Here is a 22,281-nt window from a genome sequence, read left to right as displayed (position 1 = left end):
TCTAGTACCCGCAGTCTTTTACTATGAAGCCACGCTGTTGTAACATGTGCAGAATGTGGCTTGGCATTGTCTTGCTGAAATAAACAGGGACGTCCCTGAAAAAGACGTTGTTTGGATGGCAGCTTGTGTTGCTACAAAACCTGGATGTACCGTTCAGCATTGATGGTGCCATCACAGATGTGTAAGCTGCCCATGCCATGGGCACTAACACACCCCCATACCATCACAGATGCTGGCTTTTGAACTTAACACTGGTAACAATCTGGATGGTCTTTTTCCTCTTTCCAAAAACAATTTGAAATGTGGACTCATCAGATCACAGCACACTTTTCCACTTTGCGTCTGTCCATTTCAAATGAGCTCGGGCTCAGAGAAGGTGGCGGCATCTCTGGATGTTGTTGATGTTTGGCTTTTGCTTTGCATGGTAGAGTTTTAACTTACATTTGTAGATGTAGCGATGAACTGTGTTAACTGACAATGGTTTTCTGAAGTGTTCCTGAGCCCACGCAGTAAGATCCTTTACACAATGATGTAAGTTTTTAATGCAGTGACGCCAGATGGATCGAAGGTCACGGGCATTCAATGGTGGTTTTTGGCCTTGCTGCTTACATGTAGAAAGTTCTCCAGATTCTCTGAATTTTCTGATTATATGGTGGACTGTAGATGATGGAATCCCTAAATTCCTTGCAATTGAACGTTGAGAAACATTGTTCTTAAACTGTTGGACTGTTTTTTCATGCACTTGTTCACAAAGTGGTGATCCTCGCCCCATCTTTGCTTGTGAATGGCTGAGACTTTTGGGGATGCTCCTTTTATACCCAATCATGACACTCACAATTAGTGTCCTCAGTTCCAAAACACTTATTGAGTGTTGTTAGAAGGAAAGGTGATGTAACACTGTGGTAAACATACCACTGTCCCAGCTTTTTTGAAACATGCTGCAGGCATTCATTTCAAAATAAGCAAATATTTGCGCAAAAACAATAAAGTTTATCAGTTTGAACATTAAATATCTTGTCTTTGTGGTGTATTCAATTGAATATAGGTTGAAGAGGATTTGCAAATCATTATATTCTGTTTTTATTTACATTTTATACAATGTCCCAACTTCATTGGAATTGGGGTTATAGTAGATGAGTTCACAGACAAATAAATTTCCATTAGGGGATTAACAAAGTCATACTTATTCTTGTGTTCATTTATTGTATGCAACACAATACTTTTTAACAGTTAATGAATGAACAATAATACGAGCGAAGCAACAAGCAAGCGGTACGAGCTCGCTCATTGCACAGGGAGCCCCAAAAAGGAAGTCCCAAATTTTGAGTCCACAGTAAAACCGGAAATGTCACATGTTGAACACTTCCTGGATTGACAATATAGGAGATCTTGTGGGATCTCACGGGTTGAGTAGCAAGTTGACACTGAAACAGGAAGTGCCAAATTTTGAGTCCACAGTGAAACAGGAAATGTCAAATGTTGCACAATTCCTGGAGCTATAGCAGAGAATATTAACCTGTTTATCATTATGTTGTTTGTGCATTGGTATGTTTATCCTCTGTAAGGTTTTTGTGTAAGTTCTTGTTTGTCTCAATTTAAAAAAGTACAGCTGGGCAATGATTAAAAATTTTAATCATGATTAATCGCATGATTTCCATGATTAATTGAGATTAATCGCATTGTTATACACAAAATCCAAAAATGAATTAAAAAGTAGTGTATAGCACAAATTTATTTTAAATGTTCTGCCATATGAATGAAAGCATGGGCAGCACCATGGATGGTGCCGTGGGGGCGCTAGCGCTCCCCCCGGATTTGTCATAGCACCCCCACAGCACCCCTAATAAAATATTTCCTCATTTGTTATTTTAATTTAATTTTATCCCATGTTTTTAAGGCCTTGTCTACACTGAAACTGAACTTCTCCTGTACAGTCATTTTCTTTGTCATTTTCAAAAAGTGTTCCATTCAAGAGATGTCTCCATTTTCACAGATCCAGTGAAACCGTGTGAAAATGCTGTAGTACATATGCCAGGCCTGTATGTAGCGCTGTAATTTTACACTGTAAAATTACCCAGTAATGTCCAGTAGTCCCCATTGAGAGCAACAGCAGGTGCACGTTGTGGCTTCTGGCCTCCACCAGGGCTGCCCTTTGTCACCGGTTCTCTTCATTATTTTTATGGACAGAATTTCTAGGCGCAGCCAGGGTGTAGAGGGGGTCTGGTTTGGGAACGATGTGGTTCTGTTGGCTTCGTCAAATCAGGACCTTCAGCGTGCACTGGGGCGGTTTGCAGCCGAGTGTGAAGCGTCCAGGATGAAAATCAGCACCTCCAAATATGAGGCCATGGTTCTTGACCGGAAAAAGGTGCTTTGCCCTCTTCAGGTCGGTGGAGTGTCCTTGCCTCAAGTGGAGGAGTTTAAGTATCTCGGGGTCTTGTTCACGAGTGAGGGACAGATGGAGCGTGAGATCGATAGACGGATCGGTGCAGCATCTGCAGTGATGCGGTCATGGTATCGGACCGTCGTGGTGAAGAGAGAGCTGAGTAGGGGGGCAAAGCTCTCGATTTACCGATTGATCTACGTTCCGATCCTGACCTATGGTCATGAGATTTGGCTCATGACCGAAAGAACGAGATCGCGAGTACAAGCAGCCGAGATGAGTTTCCTCCGCAGGGTGGCTGGGCGCTCCCTTAGAGATAGGGTGAGGAGCTCGGTCACTCGGGAGGAGCTCGGAGTCGAGCCGCTGCTCCTCCACGTCGAAAGGAGTCAGTTGAGGTGGCTCGGGCATCTTTTCCGGATGCCCCCTGGATGCCTCGCTGGAGAGGTGTTCCGGGCACGTCCCAATGGGAGGAGGCCAAGGGGAAGACCCAGGACATGCTGGCGGGACTACATCTCTCGGCTGGCTTGGGAACGCCTTGGGGTTCCCCCAGAGGTGCTGGGGGAGGTGTGTGTGGATCGGGAGATCTGGGCGGCTTTGCTTGAGCTGCTGCCCCCGCGACCTGACTCCGGATAAAGTGGAAGAAAATGGATGGATGGATGGATGGATGGATGATTTTCACAGGTGTTCAAATACTTATTTGCAGCAGTAACATACAAATTTTTTTTCTTTTTTTTAGATTATGTCTCTCACAGTGGACATGCACCTAAGATGAAAATTTCAGACCCCTCCATGATTTCTAAGTGGCAGAACTTGCAAAATCGCAGGGTGTTCAAATACTTATTTTCCTCACTGTATATCAAATGAAGCCTGGAGTGCCTCTTCTTTTGGTATTTGTTCCACCTCACCATACTTGTCATATGGACCTCTCTGACAGAATGCTGCTTGATTTTTTTTTTTCAAAAGTTCCTTCCTGGTATCCGTCCATCTGTGGGAGACGATGGTGTAGTGCACAGTTTTTTGGGGGGTTTTTTGTTTGTTTTTATACACTTTTTCTATTCATTTTCAATTTATTTAATTTATATAGCCCCAAATCACACCAAAGCTGCCTCAAGGCGCTTCACACAAGTAAGGTCTAACCTTAATAACCCCTAGAGCAAGCACTCAGGTGACAGTGGTAAGGATAACATCCTGTGATGATTTGAGGAAGAAACCTCAAGCAGACCAGACTCAAAGGGGTGACCCTCTGCTTGGCCCATGCTGCTGACACAATGGACAATACAAATATACAGGAAATGTTTGTCTTTTGTTTCTACAACCCCTGGCAATAATTATGGAATCACCGGCCTCGGAGGATGTTCATTCAGTTGTTTAATTTTGTAGAAAAAAAGCAGATCACAGACATGACACAAAACTAAAGTCATTTCAAATGGCAACTTTCTGGCTTTAAGAAACACTATAAGAAATCAGGAAAAATAATTGTGGCAGTCAGTAACACTTACTTTTTTAGACCAAGCAGAGGGAAAATAATATGGACTCACTCAATTCTGAGGAATAAATTATAGAATCACCCTGTAAATTTTCATCCCCAAAACTAGCACCTGCATCAAATCAGATCTGCTCGTTAGTCTGCATCTAAAAAGGCGTGATCACACCTTGGAGAGCTGTTGCACCAAGTGGACTGACATGAATCATGGCTCCATCACGAGAGATGTCAATTGAAACAAAGGAGAGGATTATCAAACTCTTAAAAGAGGGTAAATCATCACGCAGTGTTGCAAAAGATGTTGGTTGTTCACAGTCAGCTGTGTCTAAACTCTGGACCAAATACAAACAACATGGGAAGGTTGTTAAAGGCAAACATACTGGTAGACCAAGGAAGACATCAAAGCGTCAAGACAGAAAACTTAAAGCAATATGTCTCAAAAATCGAAAATGCACAACAAAACAAATGAGTAACGAATGGGAGGAAACTGGAGTCAACGTCTGTGACCGAACTGTAAGAAACCGCCCAAAGGAAATGGGATTTACATACAGAAAAGCTAAACGAAAGCCATCATTAACACCTAAACAGAAAAAAACAAGGTTACAATGGGCTAAGGAAAAGCAATCGTGGACTGTGGATGACTGGATGAAAGTCATATTCAGTGATGAATCTCGAATCTGCATTGGACAAGGTGATGATGCTGGAACTTTTGTTTGGTGCCATTCCAATGAGATTTATAAAGATGACTGCCTGAAGAGAACATGTAAATTTCCACAGTCATTGATGATATGGGGCTGCATGTCAGGTAAAGGCACTGGGGAGATGGCTGTCATTACATCATCAATAAATGCACAAGTTTACGTTGATATTTTGGACACTTTTCTTATCCCATCAATTGAAAGGATGTTTGGGGATGATGACATCATTTTTCAAGATGATAATGCATCTTGCCATAGAGCAAAAACTGTGAAAACATTCCTTGCAAAAAGACACATAGAGTCAATGTCATGGCCTGCAAATAGTCCGGATCTTAATCCAATTGAAAATCTTTGGTGGAAGTTGAAAATGGTCCATGACAAGGCTCCAACCTGCAAAGCTGATCTGGCAACAGCAATCAGAGAAAGTTGGAGCCAGATTGATGAAGAGTACTGTTTGTCACTCATTAAGTCCATGCCTCAGAGACTGCAAGCTGTTATAAAAGCCAGAGGTGGTGCAACAAAATACTAGTGATGTGTTGGAGCGTTCTTTTGTTTTTCATGATTCCATATTTTTTTCCTCAGAATTGAGTGATTCCATATTTTTTTTCCCTCTGCTTGGTCTAAAAAAGTAACCGTTACTGACTGCCACAATTTTTTTTCCTGATTTCTTATAGTGTTTCTTAAAGCCAGAAAGTTGCCATTTGAAATGACTTTAGTTTTGTGTTATGTCTGTGATATAATGTTATGATATAATGTTATGTCTGCTTTTTTTCTACAAAATTAAACAACTGAATGAACATCCTCCGAGGCCGGTGATTCCATAATTTTTGCCAGGGGTTGTATCTGCAGCTGTGTGAATGACTTATCAGTCCAATGCGTGAGTGACAATCTCTGCTGCATTTGCTGCACGTGTACTGTGATGCCTGCTGAGGCTGCCGCCGTTGCTCCTTCCTCCTAGCTCCTTGTTCAGCAAGGTTTTGGTTCCTCTCCTGCTCAGCCCTCTGTGCACCTGTTCTGACAGTAAGACGCCAGGCTGCACGGTCCTCTGCGCACTGCTTCCACGTGTTGACATTGATGCTGCACATTTTTATGTCCTTCTTGCAGACATCCTTGAAGCACAGGCGTGGTCGACCAGCCAAACAAGTGCCCTCTGCCAGCTCACCGTACAGATCTTTAGGAATGTAGCCTGGATCCATTCTCCTGATGTGGCCAAGCCAACGAAGGCGCCTTTCGCAAAGAATGGTGAACATGCTACTCATGTTGCCGCTTTCAAGACCTCTGTGTTGGGCACCTTGTCCTACCATGTGATGTGCAAAATTTATCTAAGGCACCTCAGATGGAAGCTGTTAAGCTTTTTCTCATGTCTGGAATAGGCGGTCCATGCCTCGCTGCCATAGAGGAGTGTGCTGAGCACGCACGTCTGGCAGACACACAGTTTTGTCTCCTCAGTGAGGCTGGAGTTGTTCCAGACTCTGCGGCTGTCTTGCCATAACTGCTGCTGCATTCACAGTCCTGCTGTTCATCTCTACATCAATGGAGAGTGAGTTAGAGATGGTTGACTCAAGGTATGTGGAGTGCCCCACGACTTTCAGGCTGTACCCATCAACGTCAATGTTAGGGGGGGGCAACTGTGCCCTGAGCCATGACGTTTGTCTTCTTCAGACTGATGGTCTAGAAAGTTACCACGGTTATTACTTGAGTTACTCTCATCATCACCTTGGACAGCTAGTCCCTGCTTTGCTAGATACACCATGAGATCTATTTACCTGGTCAGTATCTCTCTGTTTCTGTGCCTCTCTTGCTATCTGGCTTCCACTTTACATCTGACATATCAAATGAAGTATGGAGTGCCATCTTTCGATAACTGGTCCACCCTACCATGCTTGTCATATGGACATCTCTGACAAAATGCTGCTTGATTTTTTTTCAAAAGTAATATTTCACTTTCTGATCCCATTTCTCCACTCCTTTCTGCTTCTATATCTATCTTCAGGTAGAAAAAGCCGACAACTGAAACGATGCATTGAATCGGAACTGGGGGAATACTCCAGCCACACATTTCCATAAAACCAGTGCTTTTGGAATGACGGCCCCTCAGCATTTTGGAGGGAAAAAACTAAACATATCTGGTTGACAGGGCCCTACACTGCAGCACACAGCAATGTAGCTCTCATTACACCTGATGTGAAATGCTTCAAGTGATGGATCATAGGATATGGCATGGTGGCCATTTTTGTAGTTACATCCTGACACTGAGAGCTGCTGCCTTGAGCTGCTTGCTGTAGTTCCTTTTCTTTCTGCTTTTGAAACTTCTCTTTTCTTGGTTTTATGCTGCAAATTTTGTAAATAAGATGTGACTTACTGAATCTCCATAAAGGGGAGAACACAGTATAAATCAATTTAATGTTTTCTGACACAGTCGAAGCATTACACTAATAATATAACTTTAGTAGTATAAATTTACCTCACCAGACTGTCATGTACCTGAATGTAAGACCTACCTTTGATTTCAAATCAGGAACCCACTTTGCGTAGTTAATGTTAACAGTGGGTCTATTATGCCAATAAAGTCGAATAGAGAGCTAAGTAGCATTTCCCTATTTATTCATTCATTTTTACCTAAGGCCATCTAATCAAAAGGCCATCAAGGAGTTTAACTCCTTCATACTTTGCTCCATGTATATTCCACCGAGCGCGGACGTGCACGAGGCCGAGCGCGCGCTCGTGGATCAGATTATGAGCGTGGAGAGAGACTTTCCGGACTCCCTTGTTATAATTCTCAGCAATTTTAACAAAGGGAATCTCAGTCAGGAATTACCAAAATACAAATAGTTTGTTAAATGCCTGACCAGAGAAGGGAGCATGTTAGATCATTGTTACACGACAGTGAGTGGCGCCTACCACGCGGTGGCCCGTGCAGCTTTGGGACTCTCAGACCACGTGATGGTCCACTTGATCCCCACGTACAGACAGAGACTAAAACTCTCTAAACCTGTTGTGAGGACATCTAAAGTGTGGAGCAATGAAGCTGTAGAGGAGCTACGCGTGTGCTTGGGTGCTACGGATTGGGATATGTTTGAGGCTTCAACAGACAGTCTAGATGTCTACACGGACACTGTGATGTCATATATTCATTTCTGTGAAGACAGCATCATCCCACAGTGCACCAGGGTGAGATATAACAATGACAAGCCCTGGTTCACACCTAAACTCCGGCAGCTCCGTCAGCAGAAAGAGGTGGCTTTCAGAGAAGGAGACAGAGACAGCTATAGAGGTGCAAAGTACAGATTTAGCAAGGAGGTGGCAAAGGCTAAATCCATGTACAGTTCACGTCTGCAGCAAAGGTTCTCTGCCAACGACTCGGCCTCTGTGTGGAGGGGGTTGAAAGAGATCACCAACTACAAACCCAAAGCACCTCATTATATTGACGACCTCAAGCTGGCCAACGACCTGAACATCTTCTATTCACGTTTTGAAGACATGAACTCACACCTCCCCACCCCACACACAACTGGATTCAAACACTCTGGACCTCCCCCCTCTCACCGCTGCCCTCCCCCCTCCCCCGCTGCCCTCTTGGTCCAAGAGGAGGACGTGAGAAGACATTTCAAAAGGCTGAATCCATGTAAGGCCCCGGGCCCAGACTGTGTCTCTCCTGCCACCCTGAGACACTGCGCTGATGAGCTGGCCCCAGTCTTCACGGGGATCGTCAACACCTCCCTGGAGTCATGTCATGTTCCAGTCTGTTTCAAGTCCTCCATCATACTTCCAGTCCCCAAGAAACCACGCGTCACTGGACTTAATGACTACAGGCCTGTGGCTCTCATGTCTGTAGTCATGAAGACCTTCGAACGCCTGGTTTTATCCCACCTGAAGTCCATCACTGACCCGACTCCTGGACCCCCTGCAGTTTGCCTACAGAGCCAACAGGTCTGTAGATGACGCCATAAACCTGGCCCTGCACTCCATCCTGCAGCACCTGGACTCCCCAGGAACCTATGCTAGGATCCTGTTTGTGGACTTCAGCTCTGCATTCAACACCATCCTTCCGGCTTTGCTCCAGGACAAGCTTTCTCTGCTCCACGTGCCCGACTCCACCTGCAGGTGGATCACAGACTTCCTTACGGACCGGAGTCAGCGTGTGAGGCTGGGAAAGAATGTCTCGAACACTCGGGCTCTCAGCACAGGATCTCCACAGGGCTGTGTCCTTTCCCCTCTGCTCTTCTCCCTGTACACTAACTGCTGCACCTCCAGCCACGACTCTGTAAAGCTCATCAAGTTTGTGGATGACACCACCCTCATCGGACTCATTTCGGATGGGGATGCGTCTGCCTACAGGAGGGAGGTGGACCGGCTGGTGACCTGGTGCAGCAGCAACAACTTGGAGCTCAACGCCCAGAAAACAGTGGAGATGATCATGGACTTCAGGAAAGCCACAGCCCCCCCACCCTCCCTCGCCCTCACCAACAGCCCCATCACCACTGTGGACTGTCACCGCTTCCTCTGCACCACCATCACCCAGGACCTCAAGTGGGAGTCAACCATCAGCTCCCTCATCAAGAAGGCCCAACAGAGGATGTACTTCCTGCGGCAGCTGAAGAAGGCCAAGCTGCCTGTCCAGCTGATGGTGCAGTTCTAAACGGCCATCATCGAGTCCATCCTCTGCTCCTCCATCACGGTGTGGTACACCAGGGCCACAGCCAGGGACAGACACAGACTGCAGCGCATTGTGGCCTCTGCTGAGAAGGTGATTGGCTGTAGCCTTCCATCTCTCCACGACCTGCACATCTCCAGGACTCTGGGCCGAGCAGGTCTGATCACAGCTGACCCTTCTCACCCTGCACACGGTCTATTCGAACCACTCCCCTCGGGCAGGAGGCTACGGTCCATCCGGACCAGAACCTCCCGCCATAAGAACAGTTTCTTCCTCTCTGCCGTTAGACTCATGAACACCTCATAACTGAGTCACCTTAAGCTTAACTGTCACTAAGCTGTCACTTTATCATTTTATCACGGGTCACTTTAGACAAATGTACTTTGGTTTTTAATTGCACTCCTCCCACTGCACTGTTTTCTGTTTTTCTGTTGCACACAGCCTTTCATATTTCATATTTTATCTTATATTTTATCTTATTTTAGTACATATTTTATATTTTATCTTAGCATTTTATATTGCTTTCTGCTTAATGTTGCACCATTATATCAAAGCAAATTCCTAGTCTCTGAATCCTGTTCATTGGCAATGGCAATAAACTTCTTCTGATTCTGATTCTGATTCTGAAATATGACCACCGGGTTTTGTGAAAACTTTGCGTCCGTTCGTCCGTCCATCTGACTGTGCTCAACATAACTCCAGTCCTACTACTATGAGAGCGTTCAAATTCACTGGGAACAGTCTTAGGACTCAGACCTTGGACAAGTTCCAAGATGGCTAACCTTGACCCATTTTAATAGGTTAGAAAGTCACTTTCTGTTCCTATTTTTATCGTATGATCTCACAGATGTTAGCATGGTGACGTCATTTCCTGGTATCGCTAGCTGCTAACTTTGCTTCCTTTTTGGCTAAATATAACACCTTTCTCGTATATTATGTAAATGCTAGTGAGAAATAAACGCTTCTAAAACTGAAAACACTGTTTTTGGAACCTGATAACACCTCTGGAGTAATTCACATGACATTTTGCGGATGTCAGCATGCATGCGAACGTCCGCTAACTCAGAACTAACTTCCACTCTTGTTAAAAGCTCATGTACACATACACACATACACACACGCCCTCTTGCAGATGGCGTGATGATTGATAGAGGGACATTATTGTTGTCCTTTCAGCTGCTCCCATTTGAACGGAGTCGCCACAGCGGATACAGCCAGATCCGCATTGGTATTTGGCACGTTTCACACCGGATGCCCTTCCTGTAGCAACTCCAGTTTTACCTGGAGAAACACACACACACACAGCCCCTGGTGTTCCGAAGAGGTCTCTCATCCAAGTACTAACCAGGCCTCACACTGCTTAGCTTCTGACATCTGACGGGATCAGGTTGACACAGAGCAGACCGACTGCATAGAGGGGCTTTACTGAACACGTACAAATTGTACGTAAGGCAATAGCATCTTAATAATTAATTAAGCAAATGAAAATTATAGGGAAGACAATGCATTGTGTTATAGTTAAATATTGCTGAATGAAAAAAAAAAAATGGGCTCCAGAAAGGGCACTTTTCTCAAACAGGGCAAAAGGGCAAATGCTTGAGCACCACTAGGGGTCAATCTGTGCATGTGCCTGGTTTTCAGTGTCCCACAGCTGACTTGGAATGTTATTAACCAGTTCAGGCGCAATTTTTTTTTTTTGGTTCTATCAGGTTCGATCAGTTTTGGGGAGGGACCCAAAACCAGAAACGCTAAAATAATGTTTCTATTCAGAACCAACCAGCTGGGAAAAAAATTCTGGTTCAAAGCCCTGCTCAGGAACTAAATAGACTACATTGAGGTGTTGAGCATGTTCATGTAATTCACACACCAATAGCACTTCTTGGTAAACCCACATTAGCTGTAAAATGTTCCTTTAATTGAATGTTACTCAAACCTTTTCTTTAATGCCCTACTTTAGCCATCCAAAAATAATCATCCCCAGTTCCCCCACACACACCTGTAAAAGAATAATGTGTTTTATATATAATAATGTTTTTTAGTAATATTCCAGAAAATATGATTAATGTAAATTCATTTATTTGAAAGTAACCTTATGAAACTAAGCTTTCAGTCGTTTAGAAAATAACTAACAGCAAATGGAGACGATATGTCAGTGCAGAGGCAGGTACTCAGCGGTCTGACCTGCAGCATAATTCTTTTATCTTCAAATATACTTTATCATAGGTTTTCACATGAGAAAAGCTATATTTAGTTGGAAGTATAATAGTAGAATAATCCTAACTACACTTGATATAGCTTCATGTCTAATAAATGTCTGGTAACATCTGTCAGCCCAGTCTCACGCTTTTTTTTCCATGATATGTCATGAAATGCTTCACATTTTTGTGACATGGTCAAGTTTCAGTCATTATTTTTAACCCTCACAGTAACCCTAACCATAACCCCAATGCTTCCCCTGCCTGACATTTTGTGACGGTATGACAAACTAAATAAAGTAAATCACTTTTTGTGATACCATCATGAACTTCCTATGAGATCAGGTTGCTTCTGTCAGTAAAGTAACATCCCACTACTACAAAATATTGATTTATTATTATTATTATTATTATTATTGATTGAATAAAATACATATGTTTACTGGGCAGGGAATTGCAATACAGAAATAATACCTAACCACTGTGAAATAAAAATCAGATCACTATGCAACTCCAAAGGGACATTTCATACTTTCCATCCATCCATTTTGGTTGGAGCCCATCCAAGGTGTCACTGTGCAAGCGGCAGGGTACACAGTAGGATAGGCCTCCAGTCTATCCCAGGGCCGACACAGACAAACTCATTCACACCTACGGTCAATTCGCCTAACCTACATGTCTTCTGAAGTGAGAGGAAGACTGAGCGTCCAGAGGGAACCCACACAGACACGGAGAGATCATGCAAACTCCATACAGAAAGGACCAGGTTGGAAGTGAACCTCCTAGCTGTGAGGCTAGCATCATAGTTTGTCACATTTATTTTAAAATTTCTTAAAACAGAGACATGTTTCAAAACAAATAATGCTATGTCGGTGAAAACTGGGATTTTGAGTTGCTGTCTCAAAAGGTATTTTGATCCCTTAAAAAAGTGTCTCACCATCTGCGTAACATCTTCCTTGGCTGGTCATGATGAGAGAATTTGGTAGATAATGTTACATTTCTCTGTGATGCCTCCAGCTCTTTCATTAATTCCTGTGTTTTGATTCTGGGGTACTGTATGTTTTGGACAAAAGTTTATTAATTCATGTATGTTATCTGCTTCCTTATTGATGTAAAAAGGGTATGGTCCCAAGCTTTGTGTATTGTTGATTAACAGACTATACAGTTACTTCTGGTTCCATGAATACTTTAATTCTGTATGTCCTCTGTTCTGAAACAGCAGTGTGTAAAGCCCAATCAGATAATCATTTCATGCCAAAATATCAAACTTGCAAAATGCAGATGCAATCAGCACCCACTAGATTTCCGTTTAGACCTTGATAAATCATGTTGTGTGTGCAAACTGCAAATATTTTGCATATTTCCTCCCACAATTTTGTTCCCTCGGGTGGACCCAGAGCAAAATTGTATATTCATGAAGCATTTGACAGACACAATTTTCAATGTGCGCTGATAGTAAATCAGCATGTAGGTGTATTTGTGAGTGAAATGGTGTTTGCAGATGTTTTTACAGTTGCGAAACTTCAGTAAATCAGACCTATGATGACCCATGAACTGTGTTATCGCATTTTATTTCAGTTGCTAGTGTTAGTGACAGGAACTGACATTATTGTCTTGCTGTAGTCTATGCAAAATAGATTTGGGCCACTTGTTATTTAACTTTGGAATCAGGGAGGCATCATTCAAATGAACTTGTTAAATGTAATTGTGTTGGTACTGTATTGCATCACTATGTGTGTGCTTTCGCACATAATGAATGCTTTGTGAAGTGCAGAATGTGATGTGGAGGTGGCGTGTGGGGGCAGGTGGGGGGTGAGGGGGGAGCAGCTTCACCTTTCAAAAATATCATCTGATGATCTCAGAACAAACCCGGTCCATCCAGATGTTAATGTTTGCCTGTTGTCATGCTGCGGTCAGCATCAGTGTCTCTGAAGGATGGAGAGGAAACATTAAAAGTGTCGGATTTGTCGGATGATAAATGACCTCATCGCCCACAGTTCAGCGCTTTATAGTTCTTTAATGGGATCCATTTGGCGTAACTTGGTTAAACTCAAACATGCGTCAATCACTAGCTGCAGATGTCCAGCAGATGTTTGTGTGAAATCTCAGCAGGCAGAGAACATATACACGTTTCATCATCTCTAAACAGACAAAAATGCAGCACTGATTGGCTTCAAACTTCTGTTTTGTTTTCACACAAAATTGGCGTCCTATAAAAAATTTGTAGCACATGAGTCACGTGGTGTTTTTGTAATGGTTAGAGAATGAGTTTTATGTTGAACAACTCCCACAGTCAATCCTTCTGCTTATTTATTTATTATGTTACCAATTTATTAGCAAGGCTGCAGCTACACTGGTCAACAAAAAAAAACAAAAAACTTTTTGTCTGCTACCTGAAGAGAAACAACTGATTTTTGACTAATTTGAGTATGCTGATTTCAAATATGCAAACAGAATTTCTCTAGCACGTCAAGATTTTGAGTTATATGACTATACCAATAAACGCCAGTCGCCAAATTGTTCTCAATGATTTTATTAGAAATGAACACACAACTGGTAAAAAAAAAATTACACAGATACCAAAATATCAATCATTATGAGGAAACTCAAATTAATACACTCCACAATTAGTCTTAACAGTTCAAAAGTGAGCCAAACACTTGCTCTTGTGCTTGTGGGTCACAGACGTTTCACGCTGTAGAAACCAGCAGTAGTCACCCATCATGTTTGCATTATAACGCCCCTGGTACCTGGTCTCCATTTCAGAGATATCTTGCCGGAATCTTTCACCATGCTCATCACTCACATCACCCAAATTGGGTGGAAAGAACTCAAGATGAGAGTGCAGGAAGTGAATCTTAAGTGACATTCTGCAGCCCATGTGTTTGTATGATTTGAGCAAACTGTCAACTAGTTCTTCATACTTTGTGGCTGCCCAAGAAATTCTGTACCACTTGCACAAATGATTCCCATGCTCTTAGTTCAAGGGGTCTTGAGCTTAGATGGAAAGTCTTTGTCTGTAATAAGCTCACGTATTTGAGGTCCATCAAAAATCCCAGCTTTAAGCTTGGCATCACTTTGGACTACCCCAGATTTTTTGCTTCAGGTATTTAAAGCCATCTGAGCTATGATCCATTGCCTTCACAAAGTTCTTGATGAGGAGAAGTTTTATATGTGGGGGAGGAAGGTATACTTTCTGTGGATCAATCAATGCCTGGTGTTTTATATTGTGTTTTCCAACTGTGTGTTGGACTCGTTCCGGCCACGTCTTGATTTTGATTTTGATAGATTGTTCCTTTCTCATAAACATTTGCAGTGTGCTAGATTTGATGCATTTGCCAAATATCTCTAGGTCTCTTTTTTCATATTTTGCATTTCTGATTTTAGAACATTGAACAAACTATTTTTGAGGCTAGATTAATCATATATATATATATATATATGTGTGTGTGTGTGTGTGTGTGTGTGTGTGTGTGTGTGTGTGTGTGTGTGTGTGTGTGTGTGTGTGTGTGTGTGTGTGTGTGTGTGTGTGTTCAGTGCTCCAGCAGTATTCCATCACTTGATGTACATGCACCACAAAAACTTGGTTTTCATCTGTAGACTGATCAAAGCAATCATTATAAAAAAATTTACAAATTTCTGGCAATGTTGGCCCTCAATATTGGCAATTTATTGATTGAATTGTTTTACCATATTTGGATTCAGCAACCCAGAATCACCCAAATTAGTGCTAAATTCTGTTTTATTCTAAAATTAGAAAATTTTAACACAATCTACATTTGCATGAGAAGCGCCGTAATAGCAATAGATTAGCTAAATATTGGCATGTGCATAACTCAAGGACCTGATGTGCTAGACAAATTCTGATTACAGATTTGGAATCAGCATACCTGAAATACCTTATATCAGCTAATATTCACCAGGTAGCAAAACCATTGTTGACCAGTGCTATCAATCAGGTTTATTTTTTGAATTAATAGATTAAGGTCCCTATCTTGAAGTTCTATAGTCAATTTGGAATGTGTCCACTTTGATTTGTTATCTATTGATGAGATAATCTGATTCCAAAACAGGGTGTAAAGGGATTATATTTATTTCTTAAATTAATCATTGACATATTTTGGGTATAACATTAAATAAATAGAGCAGTGTGTCAGCTGTCCTCCCCTGAGTGCACCAAGTTGACTCCTCTTGAGAAAGTAGACTCAAGAGAGTCTTTCAAGAGAGCATATGTACTTGCATGCCAGCATACTGCGGTCACAAAAGTTCCCTGGGGTGAAGCAGTGAAGAAATATTGCGAGGTTTTGTATTTTTCCAAACATTTACTTTTATTTCATTTAATGATTGTTTTTATATTCAGTTTTGTAGTGCATACAAACACTGTGTACGTGTGCGGTATCTGAATATTGTACCCTCTGCAAGAACTGCACTGGTCTTCAGACCAGGTTTTGTTGGTCTATAGTGCAGTTGCTTTCAGATTACTCACAATATCACTCGACTGCCCCTGGCCACGTCTATTTGAGACCAACACACAATGGATGTACAAGTAAGTACAGTTGTGCTTGTATCAATGTACATTTAGGGAATAACCCTGTTGTGTCTGATGATTTGCGGACGTTCATGCTGGTTATACAGTCGCAAATAGAGCTTTACTGGCGACACATAAGTGGAGCTGGTAAAACAGCTATTTGCAGCCGTATAACAGCATGACTGTCCACAAATCATCAGACACAAGGGGGTTATTCCCATTCTAATTCAATTCCATCGTTTGCACGGTTTTATTTTTCTGTAGGTAATTCAGTCGGCGAGGCTTACCATCAAGCCGAGGCAGCGTTGCTTCAACAGCAGTCAGGGCACGGAGTAATCCATCAAATGTGAAAATCCATCAAATGTGAAATGGTAATTCTGTATCAGAATCCACATCAGTACTTTCGTATGGTAGCTTAAATTTACCCATTTCGTCGGCAGCATTGGTACGCGACTTTCTCTCGCTCTCACCTAACAGTGCTAACAACTAGCAGTGCATGCAGCCGGTGTTCTGTTGAATTGTGTGTTTTGTCGCATAAATCGACAGTTCTGCGTCCTGACTATATTGCACGAGTGCGCATGAGCAGTTGCGCGGAGGACAGGAATGACATTCGACAGGAATGACATCTCATCAGAACACTGGTCAAGGCGTGGACTAATACATCCAAATCTGAAACGGTCAAATATTTTGCCACCATTAATCCGATATTATACGGTCTGAAACCCCTCACACTTAACCAATCAGATTTGCGTAAAAAAATGTAATTGGATTAGAATCTGGAGTATATGTCGGACTTTTGTGCACTGTTGTAGTTTAATTTTTATTGGAGTTTATTTTGTTTCATGCTTTCATTCATGGGAAAGCTTTGTATAAATAGTTGTCATTATTAGTAGTAGTAGTAGTAGTAATGATGAACACATGATGTTTTTCTGTTTACAAGTCAGACCGGAGTATGAGTTGCAGGACCTCCCAAACTAGTTTAAAACAAACAAAAAACAAAAGTAAAACTTCTACACAGGAAAATACAATAATTACGTACCAGAATATCTCATAAATATTTTGACAGTCATTGACTACTCAACTTATTTTTTATTTCCAGAGTGCAGGCTTGCTTTTTAGCATTGCTATCAGGTAATTTTGCAGTTTTGTGCAGTAAAGAAGGGCTGAAACGATTGATTAGCACAAATAATTTATAAATTAAGCAAAATGTTACCTATTTTGCACTTTCTAAATCAAATGTGGAGTCAGTGTCATTTTGTGATACACCCTTGTCTTGTACCTTTTTCTCCAATCTGTCACTTTTCCTTAAAGGACATGTCGCATGTATTTTAACATCCCAGTTAGCAACACAACATCAAAATACTCATGACTGTCAGTCTCCCTGCACACATGCGCTCATAATTAGCGGTTCTTGATGTATTTTTATTCCTCTTCTGAAGCGAGGAAACAGGTGCATTTCCAGAAAAGTCTCACTCTGCAATTCTTGGCATTTCTCTACATGTGACGTAGTTAAGAGCATAACAGAAACCTCCCAGACAGAGACAGATAGAAGGAAACGAATGTGGTTATGTCTGATAACGAAGTTTCAGAACTTTTCTTTGAAAGCAGCAGCTCAGATTTACAGAGGAGACGACACACTTCACCCCAAAACGCTTAACTTTTTCAGAGTCTGTGGGATTTTGGAACTTAAAGTGTGGTGACACTGCTGTTTGTCACAGCTGCTGTGATCATGGAAATGCCTGGACACGCAGATGTATGTTGCATATTGGAAAAACTCAGAAGATGCTATTTTCAGGATATAATGAACTCTCTAATGTGCCACAAGGTAGAGCTGCGATTGGACATTATGTGTGGGCGTGCGCATAATGTCCAATCACAACCTGACAGCAAGTGGATCTGGACATTATTCTCTCATTGAGTGGAATTTGAAAATGGCTCTCTGGCTATGGAACCAAGTGAGGACGAGTGGACTGTTCCGTGTTTGGTGATCACAATTCCGATCACGCGCAAGCGTAAAGGCTTGTTTTTGTTGTGGACTTATTTGGAAACCTTTACATTGGGGTGAGTGGAATGTTATTTTTTTCATCTTTTACTTTGTGTTCTTTCAATGAAAGTACTTTTTTGTTACTTTGTGTGTGTGTGTGGGTGTGTGTCAGCTGTTTTAACCCCCAATTTACACAGACGTCTGGCTGAATTTGAACAATATATAATCAGTATTAAGCCACCGAGGGGTGGTGGCCAAGTGGTTAATGCGCTTGGTTTCAGTTCAGAAGGCTCCGGGTAATGTGGAGTTGCGTCAGGAAGGGCATCCGGTGTAAAACCTGTGCCAATTCAATATGCAGATCCAAATTGGATTTGCTGTAGCGACCCCGAGTGCAAACAAGGCAGCAGCCGAAGAGACTTACTGTTAAACTTGTAGACTCTCTCAAATGTCATAAAACTGTCAGTCTCTATAAGGGACTTTTAAAAGAGAAGTAATGTTGAATAATCCCTTAAAAACAGCTGACATGCGGGTTAAAACGGCTGTTACACTGTTTTAACCTGCATGTCAGCTGTTTATTGCCGCTTAATGGACATGGAATGTCTCCGTGACATTTGTACAGGCATAATGATGAAACAGATATATATATTTATTAGATTTTTCACAGTTATATACAACACTTAACTGCTTTTAACAGGTTGCATAAATGACTAATTACTGCAGCTGCCAAAAAAACTTGTCACAGCTACTCCTTTTACCATGACTGCATCAAAATAAACAGTTATCACTTAAAAATGGGTCATCATAACACAACATCACACTTGCGTAAACTTTGAAATTAATCTGTGCCTCCGTTCTTAACGTTAGCAGATACATTTCATTCAAGTGCACGCTGGGACACTTCTAGTAACTACATACGTCACGTGTCGAAAACACACGAGTACTCACGAGTACTTTGTTTTTGGACATCTCCATAGCTGTTTGTTGCGATTGCCATATACTTTGAAACCGGTCACAGAAGTGCAGGAAGTAGTCCCAGTGGATCACAGGATTGCCACTAACAGCCTAAATCTAAATTGTTGTGATTTCAGGGCGACATGTCCTTTAAAGTCTTCCATTACTCTATGCATCCACTTTTACTTTGACCTTTCCATGTTACTCTTCCACATACTTCTATTCTTCTCACTTTCTTGATGATATGTGTTGTTTTCCTGCACTTTCTTAGATATTTGTAATACTTTCATTGTACCTCTGACTCCTTATTGTTTACAGGTAAAAGAATTAAATGTTTTAAAAAACTACACACATATACTCTATTGTAATGTACAATAGCTTGTTTTATATGCTTGTTTTCTATTGTAATTGATGAAATACTAGATAAAGGGCAGTTAATATTGAATTATCCTCTCACTCTCTCTGTTTCTTCCAGTTTGTTGCTCAGCCCAATTGTCAGCAGCTGCTGGCATCACGGTGGTATGACGAGTTCCCAGGCTGGAGGAAGCGTCACTGGGCAGTGAAGCTCCTCACATGCATATTGATAGGCCTCTTCTTTCCACTCCTGTCCATCTTCTACCTGATATCTCCAAAGAGCCACTATGGCATGTTCATCCGTAAACCCTTCATCAAGTTCATCTGTCACACAGCTTCCTACCTGACGTTCCTCTTCCTGTTGTTCTTGGCCTCGCAGCATATTGCAGACTCAAATCCCAATCGTCAGGGCCCAGTGCCAACCACTGTGGAGTGGATGATCCTGCCATGGGTCCTTGGTGACAACACACATGCACTCTGAGATGTATTATTACAGTGAGCTGTATGCTGTTGTGGACGGTCATTGTGAGATTTATTTCTTTTTCTTCTAGGTTTTATATGGACAGAGATCAAACAGATGTGGGATGGTGGTTTTGAGGACTACATGGACGACTGGTGGAACTTAATGGACTTTATAATGAACTCACTGTATCTTGCAACCATTTCACTGAAGATTGTTGCCTATGTAAAGGTATAGTCAACTGCAATAAATATGACAGCAACAAACAAATATTTTAGAGAAACGCTGTTAAGGGCCCCTTCACACATAGCACGAATAAGTAAGAATCAGGGCGAATCACAATGAAACAGCCTGAATGAGCGAACCATGAAAACATCGAGCTGACGTCAGGAGGGACACACGGTTGGGCAGGCATGAATGATCCCGCTGCAACGGTTTCAGCATGGCATGACCGTCGCAGCAGGAACACAGCGCGAGCAGCTGGAGCGTGTCAAACTGCAATGCACAGCTGCTGTGGAAAAAAATAAAAATAAAAAATACATGCCATCCACGGGATTTGAACCTACAATTTACAAAAGCTCTGGTTAACAGAAACTTTACTACTGCACTACCATCACTGTCCTATAACAGGAGCGTAAACTGCCTTAATTCAACAGAGATAAACGTATTTTAAAAAATTAGATGGTGTAAAAAAGTGCTGTAATTGCCCTTGCTCTGGAGAAAAAAAACAAACAGCTGGGACATATTGCACCACATCGTGCCTCTGTTGTGGAGAAAACAACATAAAACCACACACTACAAAAACACACCACATTTTATTGAATCCCTCTTAGCGAGTGAACAATACAAGTAGAAACTGTCTGTTCCTCTGTAGATGACCCATTGTCACAGATGTACATTCATGGCATGACATAAATGAAGCAGTGTGCTCTTATCATGTCTACATCTGCTGGCCCAGGGTGTCCAGCCAGTATTCTGACGAGATGTCATTCCTGTCAAGAGGCCAGCTCTCCATGCAACTGCGCATGCGCAGTTCTCTCTACAACCCCTGGCAAAAATTATGGAATCACCGGCCTCAGAGGATGTTCATTCAGTTGTTTAATTTTGTAGAAAAAAAGCAGATCACAGACATGACACAAAACTAAAGTCATTTCAAATGGCAACTTTCTGGCTTTAAGAAACACTATAAGAAATGAAGAAAAAAAGATTGTGGCAGTCAGTAACGGTTACTTTTTTTACACCAAGCAGAGGAAAAAAATATGGAATCACTCAATTCTGAGGAAAAATTATGGAATCACCCTGTAAATTTTCATCCCCCAAATGAACACCTGCATCAAATCAGATCTGCTCATTGACATTGACCCTATGCCATGACATTGACCCTATGTGTCTTTTTGCAAGGAATGTTTTTGCAGTTTTTGCTCTATGGCAAGATTATCATCTTGAAAAATGATTTCATCATCCCCAAACATCCTTTCAATTGTCCAAAATATCAACATAAACTTGTGCATTTATTGATGATGTAATGACAGCCATCTCCCCAGTGCCTTTACCTGACATGCAGCCCCATATCATCAATGACTGTGGAAATTTACATGTTCTCTTCAGGCAGTCATCTTTATAAATGTCATTGGAAAGGCACCAAACAAAAGTTCCAGCATCATCACCTTGCCCAATGCAGATTCGAGATTCATCACTGAATATGACTTTCATCCAGTCATCCACAGTCCACAATTGCTTTTCCTTAGCCCATTGTAACCTTGTTTTTTTCTGTTTAGGTGTTAATGATGCCTTTCGTTTAGCTTTTCTGTATGTAAATCCCATTTCCTTTAGGTGGTTTCTTACAGTTTGGTCACAGACGTTGACTCCAGTTTCCTCCCATTCGTTCCTCATTTGTTTTGTTGTACATTTTTCGATTTTTGAGACATATTGCTTTAAGTTTTCTGTCTTGACGCTTTGATGTCTTCCTTGGTCTACCAGTATGTTTGCCTTTAACAACCTTCCCATGTTGTTTGTATTTGGTCCAGAGTTTAGACACAGCTGACTGTGAACAACCAACATCTTTTGCAACATTGCGTGATGATTTACTCTCTTTTAAGAGTTTGATAATCCTCTCCTTTGTTTCAATTGACATCTCTTGTGTTGGAGCCATGATTCATGTCAGTCCACTTGGTGCAACAGCTCTCCAAGGTGTGTTCACTCCTTTTTAGATGCAGACTAATGAGCAGGTGTTAGTTTTGGGGATGAAAATTTACAGGGTGATTCCATAATTTTTTTCCTCAGAATTGAGTGATTCCATATTTTTTTCCTCTGCTTGGTCTAAAAAAGTAACCGTTACTGACTGCCACAATCTTTTTTTCTTGATTTCTTATAGTGTTTCTTAAAGCCAGAAAGTTGCCATTTGAAATGGCTTTAGTGTTGTGTCATGTCTGTGATCTGCTTTTTTTCTACAAAATTAAACAACGGAATGAACATCCTCCGATTCCATAATTTTTGCCAGGGGTTGTACCCAGACTTTCACAACTCTCCCCGTTGGGTTGACGTGCCTCTCTTTAACGCGTTGAAGTCTCCCACCGAGCAACCGAGGAATGTAA

General features: G+C 41.9%; 1 protein-coding gene across 3 annotated transcripts in view; it reads left to right on the top strand.

The window, feature by feature from the left end:
- trpc4b (transient receptor potential cation channel, subfamily C, member 4b) overlaps nt 1–22,281 on the top strand; it is a 78,461-nt gene that overhangs the window by 29,781 nt on the left and 26,399 nt on the right. For all 3 annotated transcript variants that reach the window (XM_034168409.1, XM_034168408.1, XM_034168407.1), the window contains exons 4-5: nt 19,349–19,685; nt 19,779–19,918. In XM_034168409.1, coding sequence (XP_034024300.1) covers nt 19,349–19,685; nt 19,779–19,918 — 477 coding nt within the window. The remainder of the gene's footprint in view (nt 1–19,348; nt 19,686–19,778; nt 19,919–22,281) is intronic.

This window comes from Thalassophryne amazonica, chromosome 4 (genome assembly GCF_902500255.1).
Source record: "Thalassophryne amazonica chromosome 4, fThaAma1.1, whole genome shotgun sequence".
Lineage (NCBI taxonomy): Eukaryota > Metazoa > Chordata > Actinopteri > Batrachoidiformes > Batrachoididae > Thalassophryne > Thalassophryne amazonica.
The sequence above is the reverse complement of the archived record's forward strand: the minus strand, read 5'-3'. Positions and strand labels throughout refer to the sequence as shown.